The sequence below is a fragment of the Hyperolius riggenbachi genome, chromosome 9, assembly GCF_040937935.1.
Source record: "Hyperolius riggenbachi isolate aHypRig1 chromosome 9, aHypRig1.pri, whole genome shotgun sequence".
Classification (NCBI taxonomy): domain Eukaryota; kingdom Metazoa; phylum Chordata; class Amphibia; order Anura; family Hyperoliidae; genus Hyperolius; species Hyperolius riggenbachi.
In genome coordinates this window covers 287,380,336-287,399,383 of record NC_090654.1, presented here as the reverse complement: position 1 = coordinate 287,399,383, position 19,048 = coordinate 287,380,336, and the positions used below count along the sequence as shown (strand labels likewise).

General features: G+C 47.3%; 1 protein-coding gene across 3 annotated transcripts in view; it reads left to right on the top strand.

Annotated features, from left to right (window-relative positions):
- The window catches only part of CLMN (calmin), a 170,930-nt gene extending 153,806 nt beyond the window's left edge, over positions 1-17,124 (top strand). For all 3 annotated transcript variants that reach the window (XM_068254734.1, XM_068254735.1, XM_068254736.1), the window contains 6 exons: positions 148-362; positions 1,821-1,866; positions 3,681-3,976; positions 7,057-7,102; positions 9,065-9,126; positions 14,043-17,124. In XM_068254734.1, the coding sequence (XP_068110835.1) occupies positions 148-362; positions 1,821-1,866; positions 3,681-3,976; positions 7,057-7,102; positions 9,065-9,126; positions 14,043-14,226 (849 nt within the window). In that variant the 3' untranslated portion in view covers positions 14,227-17,124. The remainder of the gene's footprint in view (positions 1-147; positions 363-1,820; positions 1,867-3,680; positions 3,977-7,056; positions 7,103-9,064; positions 9,127-14,042) is intronic.
- The last annotated feature ends 1,924 nt before the right edge of the window (positions 17,125-19,048 follow it).

The following is a 19,048-nucleotide window of genomic DNA, read 5'->3' as shown; positions in this document are numbered from 1 at the left end:
AAAATGTGGACAGTGCAATACATCTGTTATGTAAGTAGAGCAAGTATTTATCTACTTATATATGTTTCTGAGATAGTATTGCTGACAGCTCAGTTTGCAGGTTTTGCTGTTGCTATAAACTTTCAGAAATAACTTTGCTGGTTTCAGGTTTCAGGCAGGGAATATACGGAGGAGGACCTGGATGAAGATGAAGATGTAAGTGTCAGGAAGGTCACCAGGGGGGAGTCGGACATGGATGTAGAAGATTTTCAACCTGTTATGACGGAATCCGACTTAGAGGAGGAGCTTCATGGCATTGAGGAGCGGGCGGCCAAACTGGCTGCAGACATGGAGTCCAGTCTGATGAATTCCTGGTTCCCAAGGTAACGTCCGTCTGCTTGGTAAAGCCCAATTCTAGTACAGTATACTCTCGTTATAACAAACTCTAATATTAAACATTTGGGTATAGTAAACTACCTCTCCAGGTCCCGGACAATCTCCATTAAGTCTATGGGAGCAACACCTGGTATAGTAAACTCTGATATAATAAAACTTCTGTTATAGTGAACATGTTTTTTGGCCTCTACGTGATGCTGACTCGGGATATAGTAAACTGGGCAGTGCACGTGTCATATGTCAGTGGGAGGTGCAGGCGTCATATGTCAGTGGGCGGTGCAGGCGTCATATGTCAGTGGGCAGTGCATGCCTCATATATCAGTGGGCGGTGCCGGCGTCATATGTCAGTGGACGGTGCATGTGTCATAGTGGGGCGAGGCTACGCTGGGGCACGGACAGACCAGTAGGAGTTCAGCAGTGGGCGGTGCTACACTGGGGCACAGACAAACCAGTAGGAGTTCAGCAGTGGACTGTGTACACATGGGCGGGGCTACACTAGGGCACGGACAGACCAGTAGGAGTTCAGCAGTGGGCTGTGTACACATGGGCGGTGCTACACTGGGGTATGGACAGACCAGCAGGAGTTCAGCAGTGGGCTGTGTACACATGGGCGGTGCTACACTGTGTCACGGACAGACTAGGAGGGGTTCAGCAGTGGGCTGTGTACACATGGGCGGGGCTACACTGAGGCACAGACAGACCAGTAGGAGTTCAGCAGTGGGCTGTGCACACATGGGCGGGGTTACACTGAGGCACGGACAGACCAGTAGGAGTTCAGCAGTGGGCTGTGTAAACATGGGCGGGGCAGAGGCACGGACAGACCAGCAGGAGTTCAGCAGTGGGCTGTGTACACATGGGCGGTGCTACACTGGGGCACGGACAGACCAACAGGAGTTCAGCAGTGGGCTGCGTACACATGGGCGGGGTTAAACCGGGGCACAGACAGACCAACAGGAGTTCAGCAGTGGGCTATGTACACATGGGCGGGGCTACACTGGGGCACGGACAGACCAGTAGGAGTTCAGCAGTGGGCTGTGTACACATGGGCGGGGCTACACTGAGGCACGGACAGACCAGTAGGAGTTCAGCAGTGGGCTGTGTACACATGGGCGGTGCTACACTGGGGCACGGACAGACCAACAGGAGTTCAGCAGTGGGCTGCGTACACATGGGCGGGGTTACACTGGGGCACGGACAGGCCAGTAGGAGTTCAGCAGTGGGCTATGTACACATGGGCGGGGCTACACTGGGGCACGGACAGACCAGTAGGAGTTGAGCAGTGGGCTGTGTACACATGGGCGGAGCTACACTGGGGCACGGACAGGTCATTAGGAGTTCAGCAGTGGGCAGTGCTACACTGGGGCAGGGACAGACCAGTAGAAGTTCAGCAGTGGGCTGTGTACAGCTTTGTTGAATATATTTTTTCGTGTTTCCTTGTGTTGCAGAGAGACGCCAGATGATTCACATACAGAGGATAGACGTGTATATTTGGTAAGTGGTAGCATTTGTAAGTCAATAGCACCATCATGTCCTATCTGTCCTCTATGCTTCCTCCTGCGCTCTGTCTGGCGTATGTACACCACCGCTAAGTTGGGCGCAGGATGTGCCAAATGACGGCTCTCTCTGCTGCTGCTCCAATCCCCGGCGGTGTAAAGTACGATTCCCCTCCCCCCCCTCCCCCCCCCCCCCCCTCCCCCCCCCCCCCCCCCCCCCCCGAGTTGTCGCAACTTGGAGGGAGGTGTAATTTGTGGTCCATCCATCTGCAAAACTGCAAATTACTATAAAGCTAAGTACCCACGTCACGATTTTCCCACCGACCGCCGAGCGGTTGTTTCTGGGATATCGCGATGTGTGTACAGGCGCACGACCATGCAAATGTCTCTTAGCGTCGCGCTGCAATAACAGCCGTCACATTAGATCGCTAAGAGCCCCGACGATTCCCACACAAAGTGCCGCAGTCGCTTGAAGTCTCCTTCGCTCCCGGCATGTAGAGTCGCGTGATGTCGTACACACCCGCCGGCAGGAAGAGGCGCCGCTGACTGTTGTTGTCAAGGGGGCGTCGCAGGACCTGTTGGGCGGTCTGTCCTGCTGCAAGCTATATTTATTTTCCAGCTCCAATGTATATTTTTTGTGTATAGTTCTACAATAAAACTAACAATTTATTTGTTCCAGTTCCACTTTAATTGTTTTTTTAAAGTGACACTGTAGCGAAATAAAAAAATTATGATTTAATGATTTGTATGTGTAGTACAGCTAAAAAATAAAACATTAGGAGCAGAGACATAAGTCTAATATTGTTTCCAGTACAGGAAGAGTTAATAAACTCCAGTTGTTATCTATGCAAAAGAGCCATTGAGCTCCAGAAAAGTCGCAGAGAGCTTAGTCTTCTGAAGCTTGTTATCGCAAGTGTCAGTCACTGTATTGTTTGTTTCTGCAGAGGACAGTTCAAAAGTTCACTGGCCTGCTCTGTAAAATCCTTTTAGAATGCTGAGTAGTGTGTAAACTGCAAATATTAGAGAATGATGCAATGTTCTAAAAAAAATGATAAAACTGAAAATAAAAATATGAGAATATTTTCTTTGCTACTAATGTTCTAGTAATTATCCATACCACACAACCAATTCATTGTATCATATATTTTTTACGCTTCAGTGTCTCTTTAAATATTTGCTTTGGCTAGTTACGTTGTAGTTAACCGTTTTCTTCCTTTCGAGGTCTCTCTAACTTGTCAATCTAGAGACTGGTGGCAGCATATTACCCCGATTTCCGATGCAAAATCGATCACTTCATTTTGCTGAATGCACATACCATCGAGATTGTATCATGTATGGGCGCACCAACCAATCTTAAAGGGATGCTTAAGCCTGAAATAAAAAATCAGTTTTACTGACCTGGGGCTTCTACCAGCCCCCTGCAGCCCCCCTGCCCTCGCAGTCACTTGCGGATCCTCTGGTCCCCCGCCGCCAGCTAGTTTCATTTTTGGGTTGACAGGCGCACTGGGCCGGCCTGGCCACGCGTCTGCTTCTTTGCGTTCCTGTCAGCAATAGTGTCCTGCGCAGGCATAGGACGCTATTGCGGACTGGAACACGAAGAAGCAGACGCGTGGCCAGGCCTTTCTGACAAATGGATGCAAATGGCGAGCTTCTGAGAGGAACTGACGGCGAGGTAAGTATGTAATAATCATTTGCAGGTACATCATGTTTATTTTAAAATTTTTTTACTAGGTTCAGGTTCCCTTTAAGTGTGCAGGAGGCTTTTGCGCTTGCAATGAGATCTCAGAAATAACTTTGCTTTACTCATCTCAGGTTTCTGGAGGCATTGATGATTCTGACGAGGACCTGACTAGAGATATAAGAATCAGGAAGATCACTGGGAGTGAATCAGACTTTGGTGAAGATCTTCACAGAGTTGGGGGTGGAGCAGACTTGGGAGAAGAAGACCTTCACAATGTTGTTGGTCCTTCAGACTCTGAGGAAGAAGATCCTTGCGGTATTGTGGGTGAATCAGAGTTGACGGAAGAAGAATTTCACAGCATTGAGGAGCGGGCGGCCAGGCTTGCTGCAGACATGAAGGCCAGCCTGAGGGATCTTTGGTTCACAGGGTAATGTTCTTGTTAACTCCCAATTCTAGGATGTTTTATAAATGTACCCCCTCTGCTCACCCAGGCTAACCTGCATACATACGTCCACCTCTGCAATCCTCAAACCCCCTCCAGATTGACTTATGAGGTTCCTCAATTCCAGTTGTCTGGACTCAATCCTCTGTCTTGATGCCTCCACCAACCTTGGGCCCAACCTCCATCCCTTGATCTGGCAGGTGGATTGCTTGACATCATGCCAGGGGGTATTGGGGGTCCGCTTTGCACTTGCCAGATTTTTGGCAGAGGCAAACGTTATCAGCTGCCTCATGTGAGTTTAATCTGGTGTGTGTGCAAGGCCTGAGGCTCGTACACACGTCCAACAATATTCACAACCAACACCACGACATAACCGATACTACCACAAACCATTGACACGACAAGTATTTTCTGCACACCAACCACCTTAATGACCAACTAGCAAAACGTCAAACTGCAGAACATGGCCGCATTCAAAACAACAACGTCATTCAAACTACATTGTACACACGTGGCTAACTGCATGATATAAGCCTAACAATCATCAAATGAAGGCTTGATTTATTTCTGGCACTGTATTTGGCCTGAGGAAACAGGCAAGAACTCACGAAACATGTTGCCTAGTGCTTAATAAAATTTGTTTATTCCATAGACTAATTTGTCGTTGACTGACAATGTTAGAACCAATCAGAAGGAGGTAGAGAGATTCTTTTGCAAATATAAGTGTCATCCAGATACATTAATTACAAGGGAACTTGTAAGGATTGTGAGGTATTTATGACAAATAGATAAGGCCACTGTTTTACTTAAAGTGGATCCGAGATAAACTTTTAATCATTGCATAATTGTGTTCCTTTCATATAGTTTGTAGGGCATTCCTCAAGCCCAATACTTTTTTGTTTAGTTTTAATACTCTAAAGCTGGCCATACACTGGCCCGATTTGCCGCCGTTTCTACAGCAGATTCGATCACTGGGATCGAATCTGCTGCCAATCGTTCGCGCTACACGCCGAATTTCGATACATTTCGTCCGATCCCTTCGATCGCTCCGTGTGGAAAACTACCGTCGATCGCCCACGGGTAGGGAGCGCGTCGCTTTCGGCGTTCGAGTGCCCGACGACCGACGCAATAGAGCGGCAATACATTACCTGCTCCGCCGGCGCAACTACCCCCGGTCACCGCTGCTCCGTGTCCGTGCAGGTCTCCGGCATGCTTCAGTTCCTCCTGCCTGGCAGGAAGTTTAAACAGTAGAGGGCTCTCTACTGTTTAAACTTCCTGCCGGGCAGGAAGAAGTAAAGCATGCCGGACCTGGAGACCAGAGCGGAGAAGACAGCGGAGACCTGCTGACTGGAGTCGCGCCGGCGGAGCAGGTAATGTATGCGGGCGGGGGGAGCGGTGGCAGCACCACCACCACCACAACAGATTGTGAACTGTTTCAGGCTAAAATCGGTTCACAATCTGTTTGCAGTAAAGGTAGCCATACGATCCCTCTCTGATCAGATTTGATCTGAGAGGGATCTACCTGTTGGTCGAATCTGATGGCAAATCGACCAGTGTATGGCTACCTTTATTCCTTTAAAATAAAATAAACAAGCCTCACCCACAGCTTTTTCAGAGAGCCTTGGCACTCAGTCCCAGGTAGCAAGGCATAGGGCCCAACCGTCCCGATCTCGTCGGGACTGTCACGATTTTGGGGGGCTCTCCCGCTGTCACGGTATGAGCCCCCCAAGTCCCGGGCAGCAGTGGGCAGTGAGGGTGGGAAAAAAAATGATCAAGGCGCCAGCCGCGGGTAAATGGGATGCGGGACGCGTGCATCCCATTACTACCTCCCTCCCTCCCTTGGAATCTGGCCGCCCCCTGTGTCTCCCCCCTGTTTGCAGAGTGCGCAGCTAAGCGGAGCGGGCTGTGAGCTTACCGGTATCCATGGACACGTAGCGATGTCCGGCTTCAATCTGCTTCCTGTGACGTCACAGGAAGCAGGAAGCCAGATGGTGGTACGCGTCCATGGATACCGGTAAGCTCACAGCCCGCTCCGCTTAGCTGCGCACTCTGCAAACAGGGGGGAGACACAGGGGGCGGCCAGATTCCAAGGGAGGGAGGGAGGTAGTAATGGGATGCACGCATCCCGCATCCCATTTACCCGCGGCTGGCGCCTTAATCATTTTGTTCTTGCATTGGCACCCTCCTCCCCACTCTCATGGCCATCCTCACCCTCCCCACCCACCCACCCACGGACACCCTCCTCCCCATCATATATGGGGGAAATGTGTATTAATAAATATTAGGGGGTATTATTAATTGAAAAAAAAAAATCAATTTTTTTTATGGTAGGTGTGATGAAGGGGGGGGGGGGGGGGAGGAGGGAAGGAAGCCGTGCCCCAGCGTAGTGCCGCCCATAAATCTAGAGCTAGCTAGTAATGATTACTGCTTTGCAAGTTGCACCTCATTAGGGATTGGAAGTTTGTAGGCTGAAATAAACCCGGGTCAGAGTCGGCTCCCAGGTAAGTGGCGGTCAGTAGCCAATTCTGATAAAGCTGTGGAAACTTCCAGTTCCATCCTTGTAAAGTTCTGGTTCCTTTCAACAAGGAATTTGCCTGTTGAATTTTCGGATGCCGGTAAAAAGCCGTGTCACCTTTCTGCTAATCCCAACCCTTGTCTCCACATTGGCCTCAATTCACTAAGCTTTATCAAACACTTTACCAAACGTTTGATAATTTACCTCATGGGTAAAATCTCATTTTGAATTCACTACGGTGTTATAGATTTATTAAACGTTTTATCGATAAAATCAATAAATCTATAACACCCTAGTGAAGTCAAAATGAGATTTTACCCATGAGCTAAATTATCAAACGTTCGGTAAAGTGTTTGATAAAGCTTTGTGAATTGAGGCCAACGTCATGGCCAGTGCAGAAAGCGGTACTGTACACAGGCATAAAGTCTGTGAAGTCTCAGAAAGGAACAGGAAACAAGTTCAGTACAGTTCATGCACATCCCAGACAGAATATTATCTGTTCAGTGTATGGCTTTCTTGAATAACTTTTCTTGTTTTTTATTTGTTACAGAGAAGATACAGAAGACATGCTAGATGCAAACAAAAATGGACAATGGGTAAGTTGTAATAAATTGCGTGTTGTCCAGTATTAGTCATGGAGAAAATCTGAAGACAGAACAACAATAGTTGTTTAGGTGATATCTTTAATGACTAACTGTACAAGATTTCTCTGCAAGCTTGCGAATCTTTAAGTTTCTTCTTTAGGCATGAATCAGAACTAGATTAGATGGTTCTGATCCTGTTCTGTATCATGGCTGAAGAAGACATTTAAAGTTTTCAAAGTCTTGTACAGTTAGTCCTTTAAGCTCACCAGAGATGGTACACTAGGCTTAATTTATACTTACCCAGGCTTCCTCCACTCCCGTGAGCAGCGATTCAGTCCCTCCGTTTTGGCGCTGTGACTGCCGGTAATCTGGTCAGTCGCCGACAGTTGAGGTCTTCTGCACATGCGAGGCTCGGGAGGACAGGAGCGCGATGAGGGGTGAGCGCGCAGCCGGATTACTGGGAGTCACAGCGCCAGAACGGAGGGGCCGAGGGGGACGGCGAGGGACTCAGCGCTGCTCATGGGGCTGGAGGAAGTCCCAGGTAAGTATAAATAAGCGCTAGTAAACCATCTCTGGTTTACTTTAAAAGCATCACCGAAAAAACTGCTATATCGTGGGGTTGTAATCATTGGTAAGTCAGTAACACAATCATGTCATACCTGTCCTCTGTGTCAGTTCCGGAATCACCTCTGCAGCGAGAGACAAAGCTGCCCTTCTTCTCTGCTCATTGGAAAGCCCCTAAAAACCCGAGGAGCAGAGAATGGAAGATCAGCACTGCCTCCGGCTGCCGGAATGTGGAAAGTACGGGACATCCTGTGACATCGCTGCCTGAACCATGGCAGACCGGATAGTGCTGGGAATACTGCCCCATTCATTGCAGTACAACTACAGACAAGACACAGAACATTTATATTGCATTTTTCTCCTGGGGGACTCAAAGCGCCAGAGCTGCAGCCACTAGGGTGCGCTCTATAGGCAGTAGCAGTGTTAGGGAGTCTTGCCCAATGTCTCCTACTGAATAGGTGCTGGCTTACTGAACAGGAAGAGCCAAAATTTGAACCCTGGTCTGCTGTGTCAGAGGAAGAGCTCTTAAAGCGGACCTGAACTCTTGCACAGGACAGAACGAAAACAGAGAGAAATACACCCTGTATGTATTTAGAGAGTTTAGCCTGTCTAATTCCCCCTCATCCGTGACTAATCACCACTGTAATTTGATCTCTCAGCTGTGTCAGTTCCGCAATCTTCTCTGCCACGGCAGAGCAGTTAATTTGTAATTTGTAAACACAGGATGTTAACTCGATGTATGCTTACATGAAAGCAGGAAGTAGAAACACTGCAGATTTATTGCAGGATTTGTATCACCTGTAGCAAAGGAATATTTTCTTTTAAAGGTTATTATGCTGTTGCTTATCTTTTGGCCGGTTTCACACTGCTGGTGCGATGCAATTAGATGCAACGCTAAAAAAGACGTTCAGGGTTTTCCGCGTTAAATACGAGTAATCCCTGTTCTGGCAGCAGGTCAGGCAGGAAGTCAGACCCAATAGCGTTCACTTCCTGTGGCCGAGAAGACGAATTGCGCGGAAGTGTATTGACAAAATATGGTTCCCTGCATGTGCAACACAAAAACTTTTTTAAAAGTCTGAGTCACCGTAGACTTATATGACTTCTGGCCTGACACACGTCACTGCGCAAGCCGGCCCCCAACGCGCTCCTTTGCGTCAGCGAGCGGTAAAAACCGTCAATTCCGTCACATTGCGTTGCACCGCTCCGGTGTGAAACACCCGTAGACATTGATAACAAAAACAAACTAATTGACCTGGTCTGCCTGAAGACATTTGGGCTTCCAATCAGAGACCTGGTGGGAGGGACAAATGCAGATTCCATCTATGGGCACGCCCCTCACCAGTCCCTTAATTGTTACTTTTTTATTTATATGTACAGTAATAACCATGTTATTTCATCCTTTTATGGCAGAGCATGGAACCAATTAGGGAGGTATCCATAGAGGCTGATGAAGACCAATATTTTGGGCTAAGGTGAGTCGTTTTTGTGAAAAGAAAAGAAATATGAGTCATTGCATTCAGTGAACTGCATTCAGAAAGTACAATATGGGGAAAGAGGCACCCTGGTGTGTGTATAAAACCATTTAAACACAGAATAAAATAGAAAAAGGTTGAGGTGGCTTACCTCAGTGGGGAAAACTTTTGTGCAAAAAGGGTACTTACGTATTATCCCGTCTGGAAAGTTTGGCATTTTTTTGTTAAAGTTCTGTTTGATCCAGCAGCCAGATCTAACCATTTTTGGAAAGCTGAAAGTCCTTTGCACTGGGTCCCGAGTCAATGCGATGCCCCATTCCCAAGTTAGGGAGGTTTGGGGGATGGGTGTCCCCTGCACTTCGCTGCAGAGAGCACAGTGGAATTGAGTCTCCTGCCCAGGCCAGTAAGACAGAGAGGAGATGAGGGTGCAGAGCTGCGCTGCTCCTTCATCTGTAATGAGAGGCCCAGGGCACTTGACATAAGTTTTGAAGACACAGATTTATGCTACGAAGGAAGAAGAAGACCTCCCGGGTGTGCTGCTCATCATGTCGGGTTTCTCCTGCACTTCTGTAATTGCACTTTCTGCAGCCAAGTTCAGGGGACACCCCTCCTTCAAAACCCCCTAACTTGGGAACTGAGCATCATATCGACTCGGGACCCAGTGCAACAGAAAGCCGGGACTTTCAGCTTTCCAAAAATGGTCAGATCTTCCCGGGGGAGGAAACGAAACTTTAACAAAAAGCTGCCAAACTTTCCAGATGGGATAATATGTAAGTACCACAAAAAGTTTTTATTTTGTTTACACAAAAGTTTCCGTCACTGAGGTAAACCACCTCAGCCTTTCTCTATCTTATTCTGTTTTTAAATGGTTTTATACATACACCAGGGTGCCTCTTTCTCCATACTGTGCTTCTTAACATCCCCCAACAGAGTCTCTTGGTGGGGTTGAGACAGACCACCAGTGGTCCCCACCACAGTGGAAACCAGTCACTTTTGTCTAGGCGAGCGACCACATCCAGGTCCACCTGGGCCACCCCGAGTGGAGTCGGGTTCATTGTCTCCACCCCCTTCCTGTGGTTGGTTGCCCCGTCTGCAATCTGCCTTTGTGAGTAGAGCATCTACTTCCTGTTTCATTACAAATACTGTACCCAAACATATTGCACTACTGGGCTCCCGCTTTGTTTCCTGTCATTTTTCTTTAGGGTATCAAGACACCCCCACTTCTCTATGCATTCATAAAGTGCACCTGCAGGCAGCGCTCCCGCCTGTGTACGAGCCCGGCACAACTGCGCAGGCACAAGTACGGGCCATGTAGCAGCACAGAACTGCTTGTGCGCATCCTTTTCCTCTGTACTGCTGCGCAGGGCGGTCGCAGCCATTCACCGATGGGACCCCAGAGATTGGATTTCCTTTTTCCCTCAGTCAGGATTGCATGTAGAGCTGCTGGTTTATTGCACACCCATCGCAGGGGGGGCTGCTCTTTGCTCCTCCACTCTCCAGAAACTCAAACAAGAATGCCCAGCTGAGCCAAGCTTTCATGTTTACGGTTCAGTTTTCTGCAGAAATGTCCTGAGGGCAGAGGGAATGTGCTCTGACGTCCCAGGAAAGCTGCGAGTAGCAACCCCCCACAGCTTGGGAGTTGGTGGAACCCTACACAAAATATTCACTAGTGAGAATTAAAGTGTACCAGAGATGGGGGGGATACTAAAAATGTATACATACCTGGGGCTTCCTCCACACTGATCGCTCCCTCACTGTCCTCCTGCACTGCCTGGATCCTCTGAATTCAGCCCATAAAGTCCTTCAGTTGGTGCCAGTTGGCGCAGGCACAGTCTGGCCGTGCGCACTCCCCCGTTGCACTCCCATGGGCGGGAACATTTTGCGCCTGCACAGTAGTACAGCGCAGAGCGCTCCCGGTGATGGGGCGCACGGCCGGCCAAGGTCCAGGCGGTGCAGGAGGACGGTGGCGTGGGAGCGATCAGCCAGGGGGGTCGGTGGCGGTTGGAGGAAGCCCCAGGTATGTAGAATCTTTTCTGACCAACCCCTCTCAGGTTTCCTTCAAACTCAGAACTCATCAATAAAGTGCCAGGTTCCTGTTATTTACCCAGAGATTCCTCCTCCTTGCTACAGCACCAGCTGCTCCACAGAGGAGCATTTCTTTGGCTGTCATTTTACAGTCAGATAACAAGGAAGCAAAGTATGCTTATTGCAGAATAATGGAATTGTCACATGTTTTCAGTGTCTCACTGGCTCCCCCTGGAGCAGCAGCAGAGCATGCCAGGCATGGAGTACAAGATAGTGGAGGGTTGGCTCCTTCCTTACTGTGTTATGCGTTTATTCTCTGGTCGTTATGAGTCCCGGCCTGAACAGAAATTCAATCTTATGATTTATCAGTTTTTTTGGATTTACAGTAAACAGCATTAAGCTTGTACACACGCTGGTCTGTTCTTAGCCAAGACTCTAGCATCAGTACAAATGTCCCCCGAGGACCGCCGCTCTCTCTTACAGAACCTGGAGTGGGAATTGGAAATAAAGTTTGAAACTTACCTTAGTAGAGGTTGACCAGGGGCCTCCCCGTCATCCTCCACCCCAGCGGTCCAGCACTGGGACCCTCTAAGCCCATCCACAAAGGGCTCATCGGATAGTCTCTCGTGGCCACACTTCTGTCCGTGTACGAGCCCCGCTGTACTACACATGGGCGGGTACATGCCACGCCCGCACAAAGCCATATTTGCACATTAGTAACACTTGCATTACCCATGTACCTGGGGCTTCCTCCAGCACCATCCGCACGGATCGCTCCCAAGCCGCCATCCTCTGCTGCCCGCAGCTTCAGGAACCGGGTCCAGTCACGTCTGTCAGTCGGCTCCAGTCTATGCAGGAGAAGTGCGCCCTCTACGTGTTTCTCCAACGGCTGCTGGAGAGATACGCAAACAGCGCACTTCTCTGACGTCAGACTGGCTCCGACTGACAGAAGTGGAAGGACCCGAATCCCAAAGCTGCGGGCAGCGGAGGACAGCGACGTGGGAGCGATCCGAGCGGATGGGGCCGGAGGAAGCCCCAGGTGTGTATAAAACTTTTTAGTTTTTTTCAGCTCTGAGTCCCTTTAACAAGGAACTTAACCACTTCACTACTGAGGGTTTTTTCCCCTTGTGGACTAGAATTTTCCCCTGTCAGCACTCCTCCCTTTTATTCGCCAATAACTTTATCACTACTAATCTCAACAAAATGATCTATATCTTGTTTTCTTTTGTAACCAATTAGGCTTTTTTAAATGGTACATTTTGCTAAGAATTACTTTATTCAAAATGCATTTTAACAGGAATAATAAGAAAAATGGAAAAAAAACAACATTATTTCTCAGTTTTGGGCCATTATAGTTTTAAAATATACATGCTTCTGTGGTTAAAACCCACCTATTTTATTTGTCCCAGTTATTACGTTTAAAATATTTCCCAAGCACAATGTATGGCGCCAATATTTTATTTGGTAATAAAGGTGCATTTTTCAGTTTTGCGTCCATCACTATTTACAAGCCCATATTTTAAAAAATAACAGTAATATACCCTTTTGACATACATTTAGTCTTTTTTTCTTCTTATATGCAAAAGTTTTATTTGGGTAAATATGGGAGAGTGTGGGAGATAAGAGGTTAATTTTAATTTCATGTGTAGGTCTTTTTATAAAAAAAAAAGTATGGAAATGTAATTTGACTATTTGGCCACAAGTTGTCCTCACGCATTATTTACTATTAGTGTACTATATGCATGCTAACAGGAAGTAATACATGGCTGTGTTATTTACATTATTACAATGACCGCAGGCATCATTGATGTCGGTGATCATACCAGTACTTTAATCAATAATTGGGAACTGTGTTCCCATTCACTGATCGATGTGCTAGTACACCACAACAAAGGGGGGAGGGGTTGCAGGCATGCGTTTTTGTGCCCGCCGCCCATAGAAACAAAAGACGAAAATCTATGCCCCTGGATCGGTTAGAGAACAACCGTGGGGCGTAGATATACTGCCGCTGACGCGGCTAGTGGTTAAGAGAAGAATATGGAGGTTGTCATATTTATTTCCTTTTAAACAATACCAGTTGCCTGGCTGCCCTGCTGCTCTGTTTGGCTGCAGTAGTGTCTCAATCACACCAGAAACAAGCATGCAGCTAATCTTGTCAGAACAATGTCAGAAACACCTGATCTGCTGCATGCTTGTTCAGGGTCTGTGGCTAAAAGTATTAGAGGCAGAGGATCAGCAGGACAGCCAGGCAACTGGTATTGCTTAATAGGAAATAAATATGGTAGCCTCCATATGCCTCCCACTTCAGTTGTCCTTTAAACAATGACAGTTGCTTTTGCCTGCATTCAGATTAAGTGCAATTAAATACAATCCTGCTGTGTCAAAAGGAGAAAACCCATCGCCTCAGTTGTGATGACGATACGCGTGTATACAGAACATATACATGCGTCACATGATCACATCATCACAGCGGCTGGCTTGTATATCAAGATGTTGCTTGCAGGGCTGTGGAGTCTAGAGAAATACACCCTGTATGTATTTAGAGAGTTTAGCCTGTCTAATTCCCCCTCATCTGTGACTAATCACCAGTGTAATTTGATCTCTCCGCTGTGTCAACTCAGGAATCTCAGCTGCCTTTGCAGAAAAGGAACAGCTAATGTGTAAACACAGGCTGTTAACCCTATGTCTGCTTCCATAAAAGCAGGAAGTAGACACACTGCAGATTTATTGCAGGATTTGTATCAGCTGTAATAATTGTTTTTTCCTGTAAAGGTCATTATGCTGTTTCTTATCTTTTAGAGCAGAGAGGAAGTTCTGAATTCAGGTCCTCTTTAAACCAAGTTCCTCTCAATCCAAGGATTTACTGTACTCTGTTTTCTTTTTTTCTGCAGTAAACAAGCGTCCTACGACAGAGAGAGTTCCGGTACTTCCGCCGCCCCCGCGCCCCTCGCCCTGGACGGTGAATTGTGGAATACCTGTCGCATTGGACTCATCCTGTGGTTCATCCTCTACTGCCTCATGATACTACCAGAGTTCGATTCCAGCAAAGTCTCCTTTTTTGTAGAAGACAATTAAAAACTATCCCCCCCAAAAAAGAAAAAAAATTGCTGGACGATTTTAGATGGCCACGTGTCTACAGCAATAATATGGCTCTCGCTAGAGTCCTGGTAGCGGTACATACGGCTAACGCCACACAATGCGCTGACGAGGATTCTGTGCCTTTTGTGTATACTAACTTACTACTGCCATGTGTCATTCCTGCTGCTCTCTCAGTGTTACTCTGCTTATACTCACCAGAACAGAGGGCTGATCAATAATGGAATATACCTGCTGGACTACTGATTTTGCTTCTGTTTTAAAATACAAGCTTATTGTGGGTGCTGTTTACAAAACAAAAAGGTCTCAACGACAGTCTGAAGCTTATGCCTAAGGTGACCATACATTATTCAATCTGCCACCAGATTCGATTTCTGTCTGATAGAATCTGATCAGAGAGAGATCTATCGCCTGGCGACACAATGGCCACTAATTTCAATAGATTTCAACATGTAATCTACTGTAAATCGTCCTGGGCACCACTGCTCAGGGCAAACCCAGGATTTTTCAGGGGAGGGAAAGATCTCTCTCAGCCACGCACAATATAATAATATGGTAGAATATTAGACTATGACTATGGTAGGATTAGAGTGTGAGCTCCTCTGAGGACAATCAGTGACATGACTATGTACTCTGTATGTGCTGCAGGAGATGTCAGTGCTATATAAATACATAATAATATGGGGGAACATTATACTAGGACTATGGTATGGATTAGATTGTGAGCTCCTCTGAGGACAGTCAGTGACATGACTATGTGCTCTGTAATGTGCTGCAGAAGATGTCAGTGCTATATAAATACATAATAATAATATGGTAGGACATTAGGCTATGACTATGGTAGGATTAGATTGTCAGCTCCTCTGAGGACAGCCAGTGACATGACTATGTACTCTGTAATGTGCTGCAGAAGATGTCAGTGCTATATAAATACATAATAATATGGTAGGACATTAGACTATGACTATGGTAGGGATTAGATTGTCAGCTCCTCTGAGGACAGCCAGTGACATGACTATGTACTCTGTAATGTGCTGCAGAAGATGTCAGTGCTATATAAATACATAATAATATGGTAGGACATTAGACTATGACTATGGTAGGGATTAGATTGTCAGCTCCTCTGAGGACAGCCAGTGACATGACTATGTACTCTGTACAGTGCTGCAGAAGATGTCAGTGCTATATAAATACATAATAATATGGTAGGATATTAGACTATGACTATGGTAGGATTAGATGTGAGCTCCTCTGAGGACAGTCAGTGACATGACTATGTACACAGTTTGGCACTGCAGAAGATGTTAGTGATATATAATGAATTGAATTTTGTATTTTTTTTAGGTGGGAGAGAGAGACCGAGACAGGAGAGTGAGAGAAGGAGATAGTAGAGAGTGGGGGAAAGCATAAGAGAGGAAAGTGAGAGACAGTAACAGGACAGTGAGTGTATGTGGGGAAGGAGGGAGACGGGGAAAGAGAGAGAGGAGAGGGGAAGACTGAGAGACCAACATGAGGGAGACAGAGAGAGACACACACAGAACAGACTGAGGGGGGATTCTTGGCACCAGTAATCCTCGAACACTGTTACCACTGAGCACCTAATTGAGGCCTTGCATCCGGGATTATTCAGCATTCCCGATCAATCCTTTCAACCAATTTCAGACAGAAATCTATTAAAAGATGGATCAGGTGGCCATGTTGCGGTAGGTCGATCAGTCCGCGAGTGATGTATGGGCACACTAAGCGTCTGCAGATGTTATCAGCACTACAAAACAGGGAAGGTAATGTGCATAGAGAGTCAATTTTCAACTGTAGGAAGCAGCAGCTAAAGTAGCAGACACCAGGTCTGCACACGCTGCAGCTGGTTTACTGTCAGTGTAAGCACAGCGCAGCAGCTTATACTGTACATTCCGGAGGTATCAGAGATCTGCACACGCTGCAGCTGGTTTACTGTCAGTGTAAGCACAGGGCAGCAGCTTATACTGTACATTCCGGAGGTATCAGAGATCAGCACACACTGCAGCTGGTTTACTGTCAGTACAAGCACAGCGCAGCAGCTTATACTGTACATTCCGGAGGTATCAGAGATCAGCACACACTGCAGCTGGTTTACTGTCAGTGTAAGCACAGCGCAGCAGCTTATACTGTACATTCCGGAGGTATCAGAGATCAGCACTCACTGCAGCTGGTTTACTGTCAGTACAAGCACAGCGCAGCAGCTTATACTGTACATTCCGGAGGTATCAGAGATCAGCACACACTGCAGCTGGTTTACTCTCAGTGTAAGCACAGCGCAGCAGCTTATACTGTACATTCCGGAGGTATCAGAGATCAGCACACACTGCAGCTGGTTTACTCTCAGTGTAAGCACAGCGCAGCAGCTTATACTGTACATTCCGGAGGTATCAGAGATCTGCACACACTGCAGCTGGTTTACTGTCAGTATAAGCACAGCGCAGCAGCTTATACTGTACATTCCGGAGGTATCAGAGATCAGCACACGCTGCAGCTGGTTTATTCTCAGTGTAAGCACAGCGCAGCAGCTTATACTGTACATTCCGGAGGTATCAGAGATCTGCACACACTGCAGCTGGTTTACTGTCAGTGTAAGCACAGCGCAGCAGCTTATACTGTACATTCCGGAGGTATCAGAGATCTGCACACACTGCAGCTGGTTTACTGTCAGTACAAGCACAGCGCAGCAGCTTATACTGTACATTCTGGAGGTATCAGAGATCAGCACACACTGCAGCTGGTTTACTGTCAATGTAAGCAGAGTGCAGCAGCTTATACTGTACATTCCGGAGTTATCAGAGATCAGCACACACTGCAGCTGGTTTACTGTCAGTACAGGCACAGAGTAACAGCTCATGTTGTATAATGTATACTAGTGATGGCATGGCTAGATCTTAAAGACGAAGTAAAATATTTCAGGTATATTGCATTGATGATCAGGGACATATTTTGAAGTGTACCTGAGAAGTTCTGAATAGCAGCATTTAATACTTACCTGGGGTTTTCTCCAGCCCCATGTATTCCATGGGCTGCTCTGTTCTTCCCTGATGATAGGATCCAGTGACATCAGTCATGCTGCACTGCACATGCCCAGCTGCGCTCGCCCGCCCGCCCATCGCCGTCCCATCGCCTGGAGGATTCTGCGCCTGCACAGGTAGTACTGGGCAGGGGCTGAACTCTCCCGGCGACAGGAACATGGTGGGAGTGCGTGCGGTCGGGCATGTGCAGTGCAGCGCGACTGATGTGACTGGGCCCTATTACCGGGAAAGATTGTAGAGGAATGGAGCTGCCCACCGAGTGCACCGGGCTGGAGGAAGCCTCAGGTAAGTATTAATGTTTCTATTCAGAACATGTACACTTTCAGCACATATAAATATAAGAAAGCTTTACACTTAAGTAGCAGGTGCTGCAATGGGGGTCCTGTACATCCACAGGCTACAATAAGTCACAAGCTGGCTTCCATAAAGGAGATTTTGATCTGGAATATTCAGAGGCATCTCTCTATTGAAAGATCTAACTTTTCTCACAGGTACCCTTTAATGTGTTTATACCTAGCCTACAACTAAACCAGAAGCTCCACAAGAGAAGTTCTTAAAGCAATCAGATCCTCACTGTTTATACTAATAGTAAACAAGCTGCGGTGTGTGCCCATTCCTGCATGAAAAACATGACTTGCCTTCTCACTTGTAGACGGTGCACTGCTTACCATCCCTGTGCAGCCCTTCAGCACACACAGGGTATGGAGCACAGGGCCATTTATCAGCATTAAACAATTGCAAAGACTTGCCAATGTCTTTAAACAGGCTGAAATCACCAGTGCAAGTTTTCATGACTCTTTTAATCTAAAATGGCAGCTAATATCGGATAATGGACAGAACGGGAATCCTCTGTGTCACTAAAATGTACTTCTTATAAAGTACATTTTTTCCAGGTAGTTGTTTGCCATGATGTTGTCACTTCAGTAGTTATTGTGGGTTATCGGTGAGCTAAACTGCAGGCACCATTATTTTACCTGTCATATGTGGCTGAAATATGAATTTTCAAAGGAAGCTATGTTATTTTATGTCAGCTGGACACTGCAGGCCACCATGCAAGGCCGGATTTATTCTTTTTCCACCCCCAGGCCAAGTACAGTGTTCTCCCCGGGCTCTTTTAGCCGGGTGCACCACCCGGCTAGTTTTGGTGAGCACCCGGCTGTCATCGGCTCACCTCCTCCTCTGCTACAGAGAAACGCCGACCCTGCATTCTCTCATGACGCTCCACCCGGCTACCTTTTCATGCCACCCGGCTGGAAAAAAGTTCTGGGGAGAACACTGAAGTATATTGGGGCTCCCCTCCCATGCACAGCAGCCCCCTTCCATTCCATGTATAACATCCATCTACGGCTCCCTTGCACATCAGCTTCCCTTTTTCAATGCTCCCCATATGCAGACTTCTCTTTCATAGGTATCTACAACCTCCTTTTTTAGGGGCAAGCAAAGTTTTGTGACCTCCCGGGGCGTACTGAAGGGGGGGCTCACAGCTCAACTTCCAGGATCCACACGCTGCAATCTATCTTCTTCCTTTTAGGAATCTATTGCGTTGCTAACCACGCCCCCTATGGTGATGTAATTGCAAAACATCACAGGGGGCGCTGTTATGAATGTGACGGATGCCTAGGAGGGAGAAGATAGACACAGTGCATGCATCCCAGGAAGGTGAATTGTTACTGCTCCCTGCATGTGCCTGTGCTCCCCCCCGCCATTAGGGGGAGGAGGGAAAACCTGGCTACCTATATGGGAGGGGA